The following is a 16,882-nucleotide window of genomic DNA, read 5'->3' on the forward strand; positions in this document are numbered from 1 at the left end:
AAACATAGCTTATTTCCACAGATGATTGTCAAAAAAAAAAAAAAAAAAGAGCTGTATTTGGCTGAATTTTAGTATTTTCACCTATAATCGTGTTCTTGTTAAATTATGCAGTAAATAAAAATAAGGCTGTAGAACAAAATTATAACATCAGGAGAGTTCTGGAGATGCTGAGGTAGGAGACTCTCATACCCAGAGCAAACCCTCTCAAAAGACAGAATCGTGGTAGAAAATGAATATCCGCGAGTCATCAATTACTTAGTAATAACTCCGTACATAAAGGTGAGGAGACGTTTCTTCCCGATCGCAATGCTTTGCGCCTGCCTCTGCAGCTGCAGGTACCAGTGCGAGACACTCAGATCCGAGTGCACGGCGGTCAGAGGGGCTGAACGTCCAGGACGCATGCGCGGCCCAGGATAAGGGTCTGCGCATGCGCAGCTGCTGCGACCATGGCCGCCGCCGGAGTCCTCGGCACCTTGCTGTTCCTTCGCTTCCCGTCTTAGTGTCTTGCGCGAGGGAGCCGAGGGGTGCTGGAGGGGTGGCGTGCAGGGCGTCTGCGTCGGGCTCACCCGGAGGGTGCGAGCGGGGACGCGTCGGAGGGTTACCTGTCCGGCTGCTGTAGACGCTCCTCCGCGCTGCTGTCGGGTGAGGCTGCCCCGCTTTTCCTGCTCGTGTCTTATGGCGTCCTTGTCTCCAGCCCCGCTGTTCTCGGAGGTTTTGCTGAGATCTTTTGGGCGCCTGGGCTCTTCGGATCTGCCGGGCTGAGTTGGCTGCCAGGCTCCAATGAGCCGCAGGGCTGTTTTCTGTGGAGTCTTCTAGGTGGTTTCCACTTTACTGGTACTTGCAAAATCAATCAATCCATCAGTCAGCCAATCAGTCAATCAGTCTGTCCATCCATCATCTATGTATCCCTCTCTCCCTCCCTCCCCAGGGAGGTTCATGTGTTCCACTTCTGTTCTGCGGTCGGTTTGCTATTTCTTCCTTGGCTTTCAATGGTTTTATTTCCCTGAAAAAACAGGCTTTTGTTCATCCTCATCCAACAACTTCCCTCCATTCTTCTTTCTTCTCCTAGTCTTCTAATTTGAAAGGTGTCACACCCGCAGCTAAATCGCGGGCTTAATGTAATAGGTAATGACGAAACCATCCAGATTATCACGTATTAACATTTTACCACATTAGCTTTTCCGTTCTCTTAAACACATGCTCACTATATTTTACACACATAATGAGTGTAGGACAGGCAGGCGTGATAGTGTGTGTGGGGGCTGGATTACTAGAAGTAATACTGTGACTATTCTTACACTACACTTTGAAATTCTTTCGTGAAGATTCTCTTTAAAATGTGAACCTAGCTTTTTTTTTCCCTTTTCCTTTTCTTTTTCTGTTTCCATGAGCAAAGGAGAATGGGTATTCTACCAACCTCCCAGTCGCTACACTACTGAAATTAATGTTAATCTTGTGGGGTTGGAGAGACTCAGTGATTAAGAGCATTTGCTGCTCTTCAGATGACTTGAGTTTGGTTTCCAGCACCCAAGCTGTAATTAGCATATAGGCCTGTAATTCCAGCTCCAAAGGAGTCACCCAGGTATGCAATTCATTATTCTGGCTTTAGAGAGTGTGACATTCACTCATATGGACACACATATACAAATATATAAAAAGAAATCTTACAAAAAAAGAATTGTCTCTGCCAACAACCTTAACTGCCTGTGTAATCCTCAAGGAGGCATGGCAGTCCATGCCCCAACCCTGATCTATGATAGAATGTTGTTGGGGCCAATCATTGTTATATATAACTATACGTTTTAAATTTTTTTTTTAAAAATGCCTTGTTTCAAGGTTTATTCCAGGATTGTGTGTGGCATTAAGTTTGTCTTTTCAGTCATCTTCAACGATTAATGCTATTTCTCGTTGATAATTTTGTAATGTTTTGATGGATGTTTCTTAAAAGACAGGGTGTCATCTTGTGGGGTGTGCCTTTGTTCAGTTCAATACTGTCACTGACAATCCTTTTCTTGCCTTGCAGATAAGCATAAATAAAACACATAAAGTTGGTAGTGGTCAATCTTTGTGGTTAAAGTGCTTGTTCTTATTTGTAAATCATTCTTGGGGTTGCTACTTTAAATTTTTTACGTTTTTGATTTTTAAATGCCCAATATTCCTGTTTTTTCCTCATTTTCATATAGTTAGATGTTTCTTTTCTTTTTCCTTTCTTTTTTTTGGGGGGGGGGATATGTTTTATACCTACTGTCTTTTAGAGACGTTCTTTACCATAGTAACTTGGATAACTCCTTAATTCTGTATTTTGCTTTATATCTTTCCTTAGTTCAGTATTTTACCTTAAGACCTCCCTCTCCCTCTTCCCTGCACCCCCTGCCACCACCGAGTGTGTGTGTGTGTGTGTGTGTGTGTGGTTGGTTGGTTGGCTGGTTGGTTTTGAACTAAGCACCTTGTATATGCTAGGTAGCCATTGTCATTGAGCTACATTATTTTAGTCATTCTAAAGTTTATGGAGATTCCTGCCCCATGAGTCTTTTTTGTAGCATTTTATAAATGTGTGAGAATGTGTGTGAATTAGGAACTAGAATATTTTTCTCATCTGAAGAAGCAGTAAAGGAAACATGCACTCCTGTTAGACATGGTGATGGGTGCGTACAATCCCAGTGCTTGGGAAATGAACAGTTTCTACACAAGTTCAGCCCAGTCTTGTAGCTATTAATTTCTCTCCTGAACTTTTAATGAATGTACTATCAAAGTGTCAGCTGGTGAGTAGGCAAATAGGTCTGATCCTGGTGGCTCAACACACTTAAATCAACAATAACAAAAACCTTGCTATGTGGGTATACCACATAGTTTACCCTCTGAAGCTTTGTAGTTCAGCTTTTCTTTTTTCCTTTTTTCTTTTTCTTTCTTGAGACAGGGTCTCACCATTTAACCTTGTCTTGACTGGAACTTGCAATGTGGACCAGGCTGGCTTGTTCTCTGAGATCCATCCATCTCTGCCTCCTGGGTGCTGGAATTTAAGGTCAGTGTCACCATGCTTGTCAAGTTTAGAACCTTTTCATCTCTCCCAAAGGAAAACTCATTCGTTTAACTATCACTTTTATCTTCTCCATTTCTCTTTGATGTCTTTTTTTTGGTCTGTTTTGGAAATTTCTTATACCTAGTTAAAGAATCTGTAGTCCTTTGTGTCTGGTTTCTTTGACTTAGAAAACATCTTCAAGACTCATCCACTTTATAGGATGTATATGTATTTTATAGCTTTGTAATACTCTTTTTCTTTTTATACTTTGTAACTTTTTTTCAGTGTATTTTCTTGCTTTAGATGTCATAAACAATTTGTCTTGTAGAGTAGCTACATGGATGTGGAAGTGGTCACTGACTCTTAGTGGGTGTGGCTCTAATTTGCATTTTTCTCATGACTATTGATATCCAGCATCTTATTGTTTTGGTCAGCTGAAGTGAGCCCTTACCCAAACCTGACCATCGTTTTCGACTTCCCCGACTCCAGAACAGTGAGGTATAAATTTCTGTAATTGAGGTCATGAGACTATCATATATTCAGAACAGTGAGGTGTAAATTTCTGTAATTGAGGTCATGAGATCATATATTGGAATTTAGAAAGCGATCTAAAGTAAGACAAGATCTTTGCTTTGTTCATTAAAAAAGATGGGTTGTTGTTGTCGCCATACTTTGTCTGTACGTCCATCCATCCATCCACCCGTCCATCCATTTATCTATCTAGCAATGGATTGGGGGTGGGTGCAGTAGGCAGAGGCAGGATCTCTTATAGCTCAGGCTGGCCTCGAACTCTTGATTTGCCTACCTTCACCTTTCAAGTGTTCGGATTGTAAGTGTGCACCCACCATGCCTGTCTCATTTTATTTCAGGCTTCTAAGTTTTATATATTCTAGATACCTGTATATAATATTGTCTCTCATCTGGTAGTGTCTTTTGACTTTGTTGGTTGTGTTAAGTCTTAGGCTTTGATAAAATAAGTATCAGTTATAAGTGAAATGAACATTATTTTTTTTTTTAAATTCTCATGATTAGTTACCCATCCTATTCACAAGACTGTCACTATCTGAGCTTAGGGAGAACTTGTCAGACCTTACATTTTTATTTTATTTTAATTTTATGTGTATGGGTGTTTTATCAGTGTGTATATATGTGCACAGATGCAGTGCTCACTGAGACCAGAAGGAAATAATTGGTTCTTTGGGACTGGAGTTAAGAGAGTTCTGATCCTTCATGAGGGGGCTTGGAACTGTACATGGTCCTCCACAAATCCTCTAATATTTCTTGGGATTTTTCTTTCCCTTTAAAAATACATGGTTTTCATTTATTTGACACATGGGAGTATATATTAATGGAGTATAGAGTGAGAAATGAGCTTACTAGTGTTCTGTCTTGTTCTTTTTTAAGTCAAATTAAAAGTAGGTGGTGAAAGGATGATTCCATCGAAAGCCTCAAGTTTTACATGTTCAGGCAGTTTCCCCCTCCCTTTGTCTTGTGTTCTTAGTGGAGAACAAGTGCGTGTTAACTGCTCTGGAGTGCTGCTCAATGGGGATTCACGGGTTGAATTTAGAACCAGTAGATGATTGTGTTGTTGTAGCCAACAGAGGCACTTCGGGAACACCATGCTTTACCCACAGCTGCAGGTGCGGTTCCGCTATTCACATTAATAGCCAATACAATCCATGAGTTGTGACACCTTGGAGAAAAGTCCATAGAGGCCATGGTGGTCCCCATGGCTATTAACCTGCTGCAGCGTACACGTTAATATACCCAGGCGTTCATCATTGCTATTGTTCGTGATGCTGGGGCTGGAACACAGGGTGTGAGACATACTAGGTAAGCACTCTTCCGGATTACACTCCTAGCTCTGTGGTCTTCCGTTTTCACTATAAATGTTAAAGACTAATATTTTCTGTCCAAGAACTAAGTTTACTTCAGCCTGAGTTGCCTCATGTTTTGTGATACAGCATTTTCATTCTTGCTTACTTACAGGTATTTTCTAATTTTTATCAAAGTTTTCCTTGTGTCACTTAGAAATAGGTTATTAAGTTTTTGCTTTTCCGAAGAAGCACAAGTTTGTTTTACATTTCTTTTACTTTGTAGTTGATATTCTTCTGTTGATTGTTTCTTAGCTTGACTGCATTGTATCCACTAGACCTGTCTCTTCTGCTGTTGTCTGCTTTGTTCAATGTGTTCTTTTGTTAAGGGACTGTTTCACATATGCTTAGAAAACATTTGGCTTTTCATCTGGCTACTGAAATTTTCATCTTGGCTGGCTACTGAATATTTTTGCTGCGTGTCTCTCTGTCCAGCAGTTTTTCTGAATTTTATTTCTGACAGGAACTAAGCCCTTTGTTCTGTTTGTATATATTGATTTCTTCCAAATATAGATGCCTTTCCTCTTTTTTGACGCACAACTCTGTGATCTTATCTGGTCAGCACTGTTTTTCTTTTCAGCATTGGATATTATCCATTTATCATTTCTTTTTCTTCCTGTTCCCTCCTTTCTTGAGTCCCTCTTCCTTTGAAGAATTATTTTTGCTTTTTCTGAATTTGTTTTTATTTTACTCTCATTTCCAAATCTTGGAAATGGTTTTCTCAAATCTAGTAACTGGCTTTCTCTTCAGTACTTTGGAAGAAACTTTCGGATCATTCTTGGTTTTCTACTGTGGTATTGAGTAATCATGACCAGTTGTATTAAATTTCATCTTCACTATTATTGGTCTATTTTTTCCTCCTTCTCCTTCTTCTTTTCTTTTTCCTTTCTTCTTCTTTTCTTCTTCCTTCCATTTATTTATTTATTTATTTATTTATTTATTTATTTATTTATTTATTTATTATATGTGAGTACATTGTAGCTGTCTTCAGACACTCCAGACTCCAGAAGAGAGTGTCAGATCTCATTACGGATGATTGTGAGCCACCATGTGGTTGCTAGGATTTGAACTCAGGACCTTCAGAAGAGCAGTCAGAGCTCTTAACCGCTGAGCCATCTCTCCAGCCCATCTTCCTTCCTTTCTTCCTCCTCCTCCTCCTCTTCTTCTTCTTCTTCCTCCTCTTCCTTCTCTTCCTCTTCTCCTTCCTTTCTTTCTTCTTTTCTTCTTTTCTCCTTTCTTCTTCTTTTCTTCCTTCTTCTTCTTCTTCCTCCTCTTCTTCTTCTTCTTCTTTTCTCCTTCCTTTCTTCTCCTCCTCCTCCTCCTCCTTCTCCTCCTCCTCCTCCTCCTTCTGCCTCCTTTCTTCTCCTTCTTTTTCCTTTCTTTTTAAATTCTAAGATCATTCAGTAAGGGGTTAGAGAGATGGCTCAGTGATTAAGAGCATTGGCTGTTCCTCCAGAGGACCTGGGTTCAGTTTCCAGTCCTTACCTGGTGGCTCACAGCCATCTGTAGCTGCAGCTGTAGGGATCCCGCATGCTCGTTTGGCCCCTGCAGGTACCAGAAGTGCACGAGTTACACAGACATACATGCAGAAAAAGCATCTGTACACAAAATGAATTAGTAAAAAAGGTCATTTCATAGGTGCGTATTGATTATTCACCCGTCCTGATTAGGACTTACGTTTCTGAGGTAACCATGAGTATATGTTCATGATGGACGGGAAAGTGAACAGCTTTATGCTTTAACAGCTGCCACCAAATTATCCAGCCATGCGGATTAAATGCATAAATACAGGTTTTGACTGTCATACTGGGTGCCACAGAGCTTCAAGTATTTATCAAGCTTGTATTTATTCATTTAATTAGTTTCTTTATAGACAGGGCTTTACTCTGTAAGCTTGACTGATCTAGGACCTGGTATATAGAGTAGAGTACTCTCATACTTGTGGTGATCCTCCTGCCTCTGCCTCCCAACTGATGCATATACATCACTGGTTTACAATTCTGGATTTCCTTTTTCATTTTACTCATATCACACATCTGGTGTTGAGTTTTTTTGTTTGTTTGCCTGCATATTTGGTTGTTTGTGACAGGGTCTCATGTAGCCTAGGTTCCCCTCAAACTTACTATGTGGCACAGGATGATCCCCTCACTATTCCCTAACCATCCAGACTCAGCTTTCCAGGTGCTGGGAGCATAAGCAGAGGCCACTCCACCCATTTTGTTTTTAGAGTTATAGTTTATGAGTCATATGATGAAGAAGATGGTGCAGAAAGATCACTTGATTCCAGGAAGTTTGAGATGAATCTAGGCAACATAGTGAGACCCTGTCTTAAAAACTAAAACAGATCAAAACCTAAACCAAGCCAAAGGAAAACAAAACACAGAACAATAAGAAGATGTAATTGAATAACTCACAGAATGAGAAGATGGTTGTTTTCAGGATTTCTGTTTTCATTAGGATAAAATACATTTTTGTCTTTTTTGCATTTCTGTATGAGTTCTTTGTTGCTATTGGGTGGTAATCTTTATCACTATTTCATATTTATCTCTACCTTCCACTTGTATATTATTTTTTATTGTATTTTGTTTTATTGAAACTTTAGTGTTGCTGTTGAATTTGTTAGGCTGTCCGAATGGCTCTTCCTTCTTAGGCTCTGCTGCTCCAGGTCTGTCCTGTCTCTGAAAGCGTCTTTTATACTTTAATCTTTGGCTTTATGTAAAAGACTTTATCATCTTAAAATACATGTTCTGAGTTAAGTGTCTGGTTTTACTCTAAAAAGAGCAAGTTGTGTTTTAATTTCTCCTCCCATTGACTGATTGGTTGATTGAGGGTCTGGGCGTGTGTGCCCTGGAACATGTGGAGGGCAGATAACAACTTTGCAGGTGAGTTTTTTCCTTTCACTGTGTGACCTAGGCATTGAACTCCGGTCGTCAGTTTGGCAAGTGTCTTTACCCACTGAGCCGTCTCACTGCACCCCATTTGTCCTAATATTGTGAACTATAAAGAGTAGGAAAGGTGGTAGGAAAAAGGTTAACAATGGTGAAGAGCTGTGGAGCCGCTTTCCACATACGTCTCATTCTGTATTCGTGGGCCTTGCCTTGGACATGATCAGGTTTTCACAGCTTTGCAGGAGAGTCTCTAATGAATTCAGCATGCAGACCCAGACCTTTCAGGTTTGCTAGCCCGTGCTGTCTTCTTCTCCATGAGAGGACTAGCCCGTGCTGTCTTCTCCTTCATGAGGGCAGAGCTCTGATCATGAACCTGGGGCAAGAACTCCTCACTCTGTGTTTTTGTGGATAACTGTGAGGCTGGGGCTGGGAGAATGTGTGCTGACCTCTAATGAGGGGCATTGGTGCTGGGGACAAGAAGGCAGTGGCCAAGAGAGCAGAGATGTCTGACTCCTTGTCGCCCATGTACCTTCTACGGCACTCCTTTGACCTGTTCTCTGAGACTATTACAATGTAATGTCACTTCTTACAATCTGCTCTTGGCTTTGGCCCTTGACCCCCATTTGAACTCTTCATTTTACAGATATCAATCTTTTTTCATTTTCTTCCAGATATATCTGTGTTTACTTAATGTCCTTTTCTTTCTTTTCAGTATGGAACATGAGACTGAAAATAATAGCTCAGAATGTTCCTGAAGAAGAAAGTGTTTCCTTTGAGGTAGAAATGGAAGGATTTACAAGAGAGGGTCCCTGCTTCCCCATTTTAGGTGACAATTGGGACTGTGAGAACCAGGAAAGAAATTTGAGGCAATCTCCTTTAGTCGATGAGAAGACAGAGGCTCAGGAAGCAAATTGTGACCATCTTAATTTGGGGGAGCATTTGAGTACAAACCCAGCCCTTCTACCATCTCAGAGAATAAACCGCTTCCATGTTCATAACTCAGATATTAAAACTTTTGATTGTGACCAAACCATACATAGTTGTCCCCAGAATTATACAGTTAAGGGAACAGGTGACAGCGACGCTTGTGAAAAAATCACCCAACCTTCCATGGAAGTCACTCAACTTGTAAGGAACCAAACAAGAGATAAACCCTATAAATACGCAGAAAGTATTAAATCTTTAAACTACTTTACCACTGCCCTTTGTGATAAAAACATTAAGAAAAGAAGCAAGAAACTTTACAAAGGTAAGGACTTTGGGGACATCTCAGCCCTGAGCTCCTCTCTTAATGAGAAGAGAAGTCATTCTACTGAGAAACCCAATAAATGTGCTGAATGTGGCAAGTGCTTCAAACGGAACTCTTCTCTGGTTTTACACCATCGAACTCACACTGGTGAGAAGCCTTATACCTGTAATGATTGTGGAAAATCATTCTCCAAGAACTACAACTTGATTGTACACCGAAGGATTCATACAGGAGAGAAACCCTACAAATGCAGCAAGTGTGGGAAGGCCTTCAGTGACGGATCGGCACTGACGCAGCACCAGAGGATTCACACGGGTGAGAAGCCTTACACATGTCTAGACTGCGGAAAATCTTTCAACAGAAATTCATCCCTGATTTTGCATCAAAGAACTCATACAGGGGAAAAACCATATAGATGTAATGAATGTGGGAAGCCCTTCACTGACATCTCTCACCTCACGGTGCATCTCAGAATCCACACCGGGGAGAAGCCCTACGAGTGTAGCAGATGCGGGAAGGCCTTCCGAGACGGCTCATACCTCACTCAGCATGAGAGGACACACACTGGAGAGAAGCCTTTTGAATGTGTAGAGTGTGGGAAGTCCTTCAGTCGCAACTCTCACCTCATTGTGCATCAGAAAATTCATTCTGGGGAGAAACCTTTTGAATGTAAAGAGTGTGGGAAAACCTTCATCGAGAGTGCATATCTCATCAGGCATCAGAGGATTCACACTGGTGAGAAGCCTTATGGCTGTAACCAGTGTCGCAAACTCTTCAGGAACATTGCTGGACTTATCCGGCACCAGAGAATTCATACTGGTGAAAGGCCTTATGAGTGTAATCAGTGTGGGAAAGCTTTTAGGGACAGCTCCTGTCTGACTAAGCACCAGAGGATTCATACTAAGGAGACTCCGTACCAGTGTCTGAAGTGTGGGAAGTCCTTCAGGCAGAACACTCACCTGGTAGTGCATCAGAGACTTCATAACAGAGAGGGTCCCAGCCAGTGTCCTCACTGTGGGAAAATATTTAGAAGGAGCTGGTGTCTTGCCCGACATCAGAGAACACACCTTGAAGAGCAGCCCACGGTAACGTAATGGACATGGGCCGTACTCTTCTTGAGTGAACAAGGGATTTGTCTTTACATGTGACTTCCCTTGCTAACAGAAAAGAATTCTTTATAAAAAAAAAACTGAATAGGAGATATATTATAATTGCAGTAATACTGTTATTAGGGAACTCCTGAAGAGAGGATTGAATGGTAATCAATGTAGTAAAGGCTTCAGGGATGATTCAGTCTATACCAAACATATAGTGCATACACTGAAATAAAGCGCCTGTCGGTGAAGGAGGCATTTTCCTAGAGATACCCATTTACCTTTACATCAGGATACTGAAACTGGAAAAAAAACCTGGAATTCATTCAGTAAGTAACCAGTAGGAGACATCTTTAATAGTATCACCTTGTTGTATACAAGCAAATGCTTATTAGAGTCAGTCAAAGCTTATAAATGTTATTTGTAAGTGACATTTTTGTCCAGAGGTTTTACTGTCCTGTTTCCACAAAGGCATAGTGCTAGGACGTCTTTCACAGTGCTCTACAAACTACCCCAGGATGTAGCTGGGTTTGCTGTTCGAATGCACTTCTGTTTTATGGCCCTGCCAGAACACAGATGACTCACTTAATGAGATAGGAGTTGCTTGTGATTGAAATGAAGTTGTCCTTCTTAAGACTAAAATACTCTCCATGGTGGAAAGGGCCGCTTCTAAGAAATAGGACCCATTGTTTTAGGTGTTGAATAAGAAAATATTGAATTGTATTTCAGTTATCACCTGCCTTCACCATTGTTGATTATTTCGGATACTAATTTGTGTAGAGTTCAGGTCTTTTGAAGCAAAATCCAAAGGTTTCATTGCTATCCTAAAAATGCTTAGATCACTGCAAAAGAAGGCATAAAAGTAGATTTATTATAATCATGTAAGCATGTTCATATTTGATTGTAGGTTAGCAGTGGATGATGGAATTAAGTGGCTTCTTAGGAGACTACAACTGTGTTGTTTTGCCTTTTTATTTATACATTTTTATGTACTAATTTGGTAATGTATATAAAAGTGAAGCTAAAAGGAAACAAATTCGGAGTTTCTTGGATCTTTGCCAGTGGATAGAGGCCAAAGATACCATCAGATATCCTACAAAGGCTAGGTCATGGTTACAGGAAGCTATAAGCATCTCCAGGTGTATATTGACAGATGCTCTTCTGGAATCAGAGCATCCCAAAGCCTAGTCATTTATTTGGAATTTTGGATATAAAGATTATGGCGCTGTAGAGGGAGAGGCATAAGAGTCTTAAGGGTATGGGAGAGAAAGTTACGGAAAAATCTGGAATAATCTTAGCATGTCCTTTCTCAGTGCAGTGTTAGCTGACTGAGAGCTTCAGAGGCCTCTGATTCCTCCTGGAAATTTTGTTTTGACCCTATCTTTTATCTTTTGGTTCCTGTGGAGAGAGAATCATAAGTCTATTTTGAGATAATTAAGGCTGCTGAGTAGATTCATAAGGAAGTTAGACATCCCAGTCTTCTGTATGCATGCCGTTGACGGAACGGCAGGAAGGTTATCATCTGATAGGGATGGAGAGATAGTGGTAGAGAGTGCTTGATATTCTTCCAGAGGACCTGGGTTCAGTTCCTAGCACCCATACGATAGAAAGGGTCTGGTGCCTAGTGAATAGAGGCCAAAGATATTGTCAGGCATCCTATAAAAATAGCCCTTGGAACAGTTATGAGTACTGTGATTGGGACACACAAACACACACACACACATACACACACGCACACACAATCATTTGTAACGTACAGATTATGTATGAATGAGGTATTAGCAAATACCTAGTGGACTGTTTATATTACTCAAGGGTGCAACACTTTGGTGTCTGTTACTCTCAAGTAAAATATGCATGTACTATTAGTGTTAGTAGTGTCCCTGCTTCTTGATACTACATTTCAGATTCTGGAACAGGAGCTCTGAAATTGTAGTGCGTCCACATGGGATTTGTGTGAGTGTAGATTGTTTCCTCTTGCTCTTTTTTAAAATTAGTTTTCTCAGATGATCTGGTAAAACTACTGTAGTGAAAATAACTACTGTGTAGAAGATGGACACTGTTGACTAAAGAGGGAAAGGTGAGATTTGACTTGGGAGAGTTCCAGATGACTTCCAGTGCAACCTGGGCAGTTTTCAGTGGTGGGCTTGCTGGACTGGGGAATAGACAGGAGAGTGTACTGGACTATCAGGATGAGTACCATGTACTCACACAGCCCTTACATAGGTAGAGGAAACTTGGGCTGGAATCAGATGGAGAAAGTGAAGGTAGAGTATTTTAAAGAATGAACACTTACTTTACTTTTCCTGACTTTGAGGGGCACTTAACTTACTGTTCCTGGCTTTGAGGCTGGAGAATCCGCACATGAGTGGCTTCTGAAAGCCAGAGAGGTAAGAAAATGGGTTCTTCCCCAGAGTCTCCCTAAAAGGAATTACTCCTGTTCTTATTAGTCTATTGAGATTGAGTGGATTCAAGTCCTAAACGGCAATAACTGATGTGTGGTTTTAAGCCACATTTTTCTTGTGTGGTAATTTGTTATATTATCTATAGGTGATAAACTTTGTTTGATAATTCTTTTTAGACTCCTCACTGAAGTGTGTTCTTTAAAGTTAAGTAAACTAACCCTTTCCACTCCATAGCTATAAAAATTTTTTAAGGAAAAAAAGACGTCTCTTGGCTCTGTTGGCCTCTGTGCATTCACCATTTTAACAGTCCTGGATTCTATTACTAGCTTAGAGATGTAAATACTGTGAATGTGCACAGGCGTACTCCTTTAATGCCAGAACTCAGGAGGCAGAAGCAGAGGGATCTTTTTAAGTTTGAGGCCAGCCTGCTCTACAAAGTGAATTCCAGGTCAGCTAGGGGCTACCTAGTGAGATCCTGACCCAAACAAGAAATAATAATAAAATAAATTCTGTGAGTACCCATTTGTGAAAAGAAATCGCAGAAAAGATAGAGCAACTTTCTTGTAACTGTAATCCTACCCCTGTCCACTTGGTTGGCCAAGAAGAAGGCATATTTCAGCATCATGAAGCATGTCCAGAGCCCAAGAATGTCCAGAGCAGGGGTTACAGCCAACACGGAGATTGGGAGCATTTATAATTATGGTCAGTGTCTTAACTAGTTGCCATTAACCCACATCCTTTTAATTTTCAAGCTGTCGGTGTTCAAGTATGCCGGCTTGCAGATTGTTCACCAGCTTCAGTCTTTCTTAGTTCTGCAGCTGTATAGAGAACTTGCAGTAAGGGTTGGTGTTACAGCAGAAAGCAGAACAAGGTGTTTACAGTTCAGCAGGGGAGAAAAGTGCACAGCATGCATCAGATGGTGGTTGACGTCTGAGAGACAAGCAAAGCTGAGAGGGGGATGGGATGTCCATGTTGGATAAATGTGATTGCAGTTTTAAAAAGCTTGATCATTCATTTCCCTTCCCAGTGAAAGGCAATCACCTGTGTGACATGTGAGGGTGTGATGTCATGGGACAAGAGGTTAGGCTTTAGGGAGAAGAAACCTTCCACCATGTGAGTTACAGGGAGGAGCAATTCAATTATAGACGGAACTTCTTTATGAGCAGCAGTTAAAGAACTGGCTTCATTGCAGAGGCAGATGTGGAGAGCAAAACTTGGCGCCAAGGGTAAGTGCAGTTACAGGAAAACATCTATGATTCTGAAGTTAAATGGTTTCAGAATATGAGTAATGAAGTCCTAGCAGAAGAAAATAACAAGTACATAAGTATATGCTTGTATCTATGCTTAATAACCGGAGGTATTCAGCATTAATGGCCATTTCTGATAAAATAGACTAGTGTTCAAGTTTTAAAAAATAAAGGGACTATTGAGTGATTCATGATATCCTCACCAGGTTGTTCAGTCACTTCCATTCTGTAATTGCGGGACATTGTTCGTTATCCATAGAGAAGCCCTTGGTGCCTCTTAGCCTCCTCCTGTTCCTCTGGCCCTGGCAGTCTCCAATCTCCTTCCACTGTGTCGTTGCCAATTCTTTACATTGTACATCAGTGGAAAAATAAGACATGTGGCCCTTTGTAACTTAATTTCATTTAGCATAATGTTTTCAAGGTTCATGTTGTATGTTCAAGGTCCTTTTTATGGCTGAAAAGTATTTTGCCACAGTATGATTACAACTGTATCTTACTGGTTGCTGGATCGTTGTTTGCTTTTGAGGAACCGATGTCCGTTTAACGTTCTACTGATGTGTGACTACTTTGACTTCTTCATGTCCTTGCCTTATTTATTTTTTGCCTTAGTGGTGTGAAGTGTTATCATGTGGTTTGGGGAAAATAATTTATATAGTTGAAAATCTATACCTTATTCCTTATCCCATGGATCAGCATTTTTTTTTCCTGCAAGGGAAAAATCGTATGTTAAACTGTAAAATATCATTGCTGCAACTACTCAACCACAGATGACTGTAATGTGGACGTAGCTGTAGATGATTTGTAAGGAAATGTGTGTGGATATGTCCAATAAAATTTTACATATGGACTCTGATTTTTTAAAAATTGTATTTCACAGTGAAAAATGCAGAAAATTCAAGTTTCATTTATTAAAGGAAGCCAGGCCTGGTGGTGCTCACTTGTAAATCTCAGCATTTAGAGGCAGTGACAGGATGATTGCCACAAACATGGACCACATAGACTCAGTCTCAAAAGAAAAACAAAAGACAGAACTATAATAAAATATTCATTGACCAAACCCACAAGATTCGGAGTAGCGTTTACCCAGGGGCTGTAGTTTTATAGACAAACTATTTAAATGGAAAGGCGTCTTGAAGCTTCTAGTTGAGAATTTCAAACTTTTTAAAGTGAAATGACTATCAGAGAAGTTACAGTACACTTAAGAATTCTTGTGTGTCCCTCCCCCTCGGACACTGAGCTGGGCTTCCAGCCTCTGCTCTGATCTTCAGTTCTCAGCCTGTGAAACTCCTGGCCTTTGTTCTTTAGAGAACAATACAGTATGCTGCTCTCACCTGGAAGTGTTCCTGATCGCTAGACTTGAAGAATGCTGATCTTAGCAGGCGACCTGCTGAGAGCGGAGCCTGCGAGCTCTGGGACTTCACCTCCAAGCCTGGGAGGAGGGGGTCCTTCCAAGCTATATATTTATTAACATTTATTAAAGTCTCAGTCTTGATCGGCAGACTCCTGACTCCATTCTCTTTCGCCGCCTCCCCATACATCCCCAGGGCTCCTTTTCAGGTCTCCGGTTCACCTGTTGCTGTGGGTGGCAACACAGGTGCATCAGAAAATCCATATTATGTAAGTGAAATGGCAAGCTATAGAGAAAAAAAAAGACCATGTAGCTCATAGATCGGACATAGGAATGTTATTTAAATATGTTAAGGGTTCAGCATCTCAAAGATAAAACCCATTGAAAATGTGGGCAAACGCTTTGGTTCTGTGCCATTTTGAATATGGAAATCCAAATAGCCAGTAAATTCATGGCAGTGTCCAAATTCATTACATGCTATAGAAGTCCCAGGACACTGGATGAATAATAATACGATAACAAGTGTTGACAGGTAACTAGTTAATAAGCAACTCTGCATTTCTTGGTTTTGACTTGGGAGGAAGTCTTTCATATGACTATTCTCAGAAACAGTACGGTTCTAGGCACTGCCTGGCCAAGAAACTGTGGATAGTCATAGTAGTTTCTAGTTAAAAAGAGGTTGGGTGGGGTGGGGTGGGGTGGGGTCTTACTATATCCTGGGCAGGAGTGGAACTCCTTATTTGCCAGGCTGGAAGAGAACTCACTCAAGAGATCCTCCTTCCTGGGTCTCCCAAGTCAGGGGGCCTGAGAGCCATTATCCTGACACAGCTATGCCCTCTAATGACCTCCGACGTGGTCATCCTTTTGCCATAGTACCCAGGTAGGGTAGCTACCCCTGTCATCTCCCCACCCGCCTCCCGCGGGATATAACCGAGGGCACCTGCAACTCCAGCGCCCTTCCATTTATTACCCCTAGGTAATCCCCAGGGATTGCCTCTCCTCAGCAATTAAAGAATTTAAAAGCAGGAAAAACCTCTAAGGTGACAGCAGCAAGGAAACCGAAATGCAGCATGCAGGAACAGACAGAAATCAGCCCATCAAGAATGGCTTTTATTGGGGGGCAAGGAAGAACACAGAAAAGACCCAGCAAAGCTTCTCCAAGACAATTGTTTTCGTTTTTTGTAAGTTCTTCTTCCCCTAATTTTGGAGAGTTCGGTTTCAAGACAGACAGGATGGGTGACTGAACCGCATCTGTTGTTTAAACATGTCTGGGCCCGGCCTTGAACTTTTGAGCCAGCCCATCAGCAGGGACCCTACTGGCAGAGAAAAAGCCCTCAAGCCTTTGTTTCCACTGCCAGGCTTTTGTCTCAGGTAAGGAATGTGAGGAAAAAACTATCAGGGTTATAAATTTACTGTTTGTATTCCCTAGGCATGGCCCCTTTCCCTAGCTGCCCGCCTGTCAGAAAGTGACTATGTCTCCTTGTCAGCCCCTCAAACTCTGGATGACCAATGCTCAGAGTACAGGAAGGCACCGCCTAAGGAAATCTGTTTATGGCCGTGTCCTCTGAGGCTCGCCAGCTTCACGTTTATATAGTGGTAGAATTTTCCATGGCACATAAAAGGACATTAGTACTGTTTCCATTTCCGACGTGGGGGTGGTGCCCATGGAGGTGAGTGGGCGTCTCCATGGTTCTTAGGTGGGGTCTTCATCCTTTGTTGTCCGCCCCCCACTCCCCACCCCTAACCCCCATCCCTCGC

General features: G+C 41.4%; 1 protein-coding gene across 1 annotated transcript; it reads left to right on the plus strand.

The window, feature by feature from the left end:
• The first annotated feature begins 439 nt into the window (after window positions 1–439).
• On the plus strand, window positions 440–15,274 carry Znf329 (zinc finger protein 329). Its single transcript, XM_052171033.1, has 2 exons — window positions 440–642; window positions 8,494–15,274. Exon 2 carries the CDS (start codon window positions 8,502–8,504, stop codon window positions 10,122–10,124), a length of 1,623 nt encoding a protein of 540 aa, XP_052026993.1. The 5' UTR covers window positions 440–642; window positions 8,494–8,501; the 3' UTR covers window positions 10,125–15,274.
• The last annotated feature ends 1,608 nt before the right edge of the window (window positions 15,275–16,882 follow it).

The sequence above is a fragment of the Apodemus sylvaticus genome, chromosome 1 (genome assembly GCF_947179515.1).
Source record: "Apodemus sylvaticus chromosome 1, mApoSyl1.1, whole genome shotgun sequence".
In the NCBI taxonomy this organism is placed as follows: Eukaryota; Metazoa; Chordata; class Mammalia; order Rodentia; family Muridae; genus Apodemus; species Apodemus sylvaticus.

Bases quoted from the DNA above. Each gene is read 5' to 3' on its own strand.
- Znf329 (XM_052171033.1), top strand. From the start codon at position 8,502: ATGAGACTGAAAATAATAGCTCAGAATGTTCCTGAAGAAGAAAGTGTT.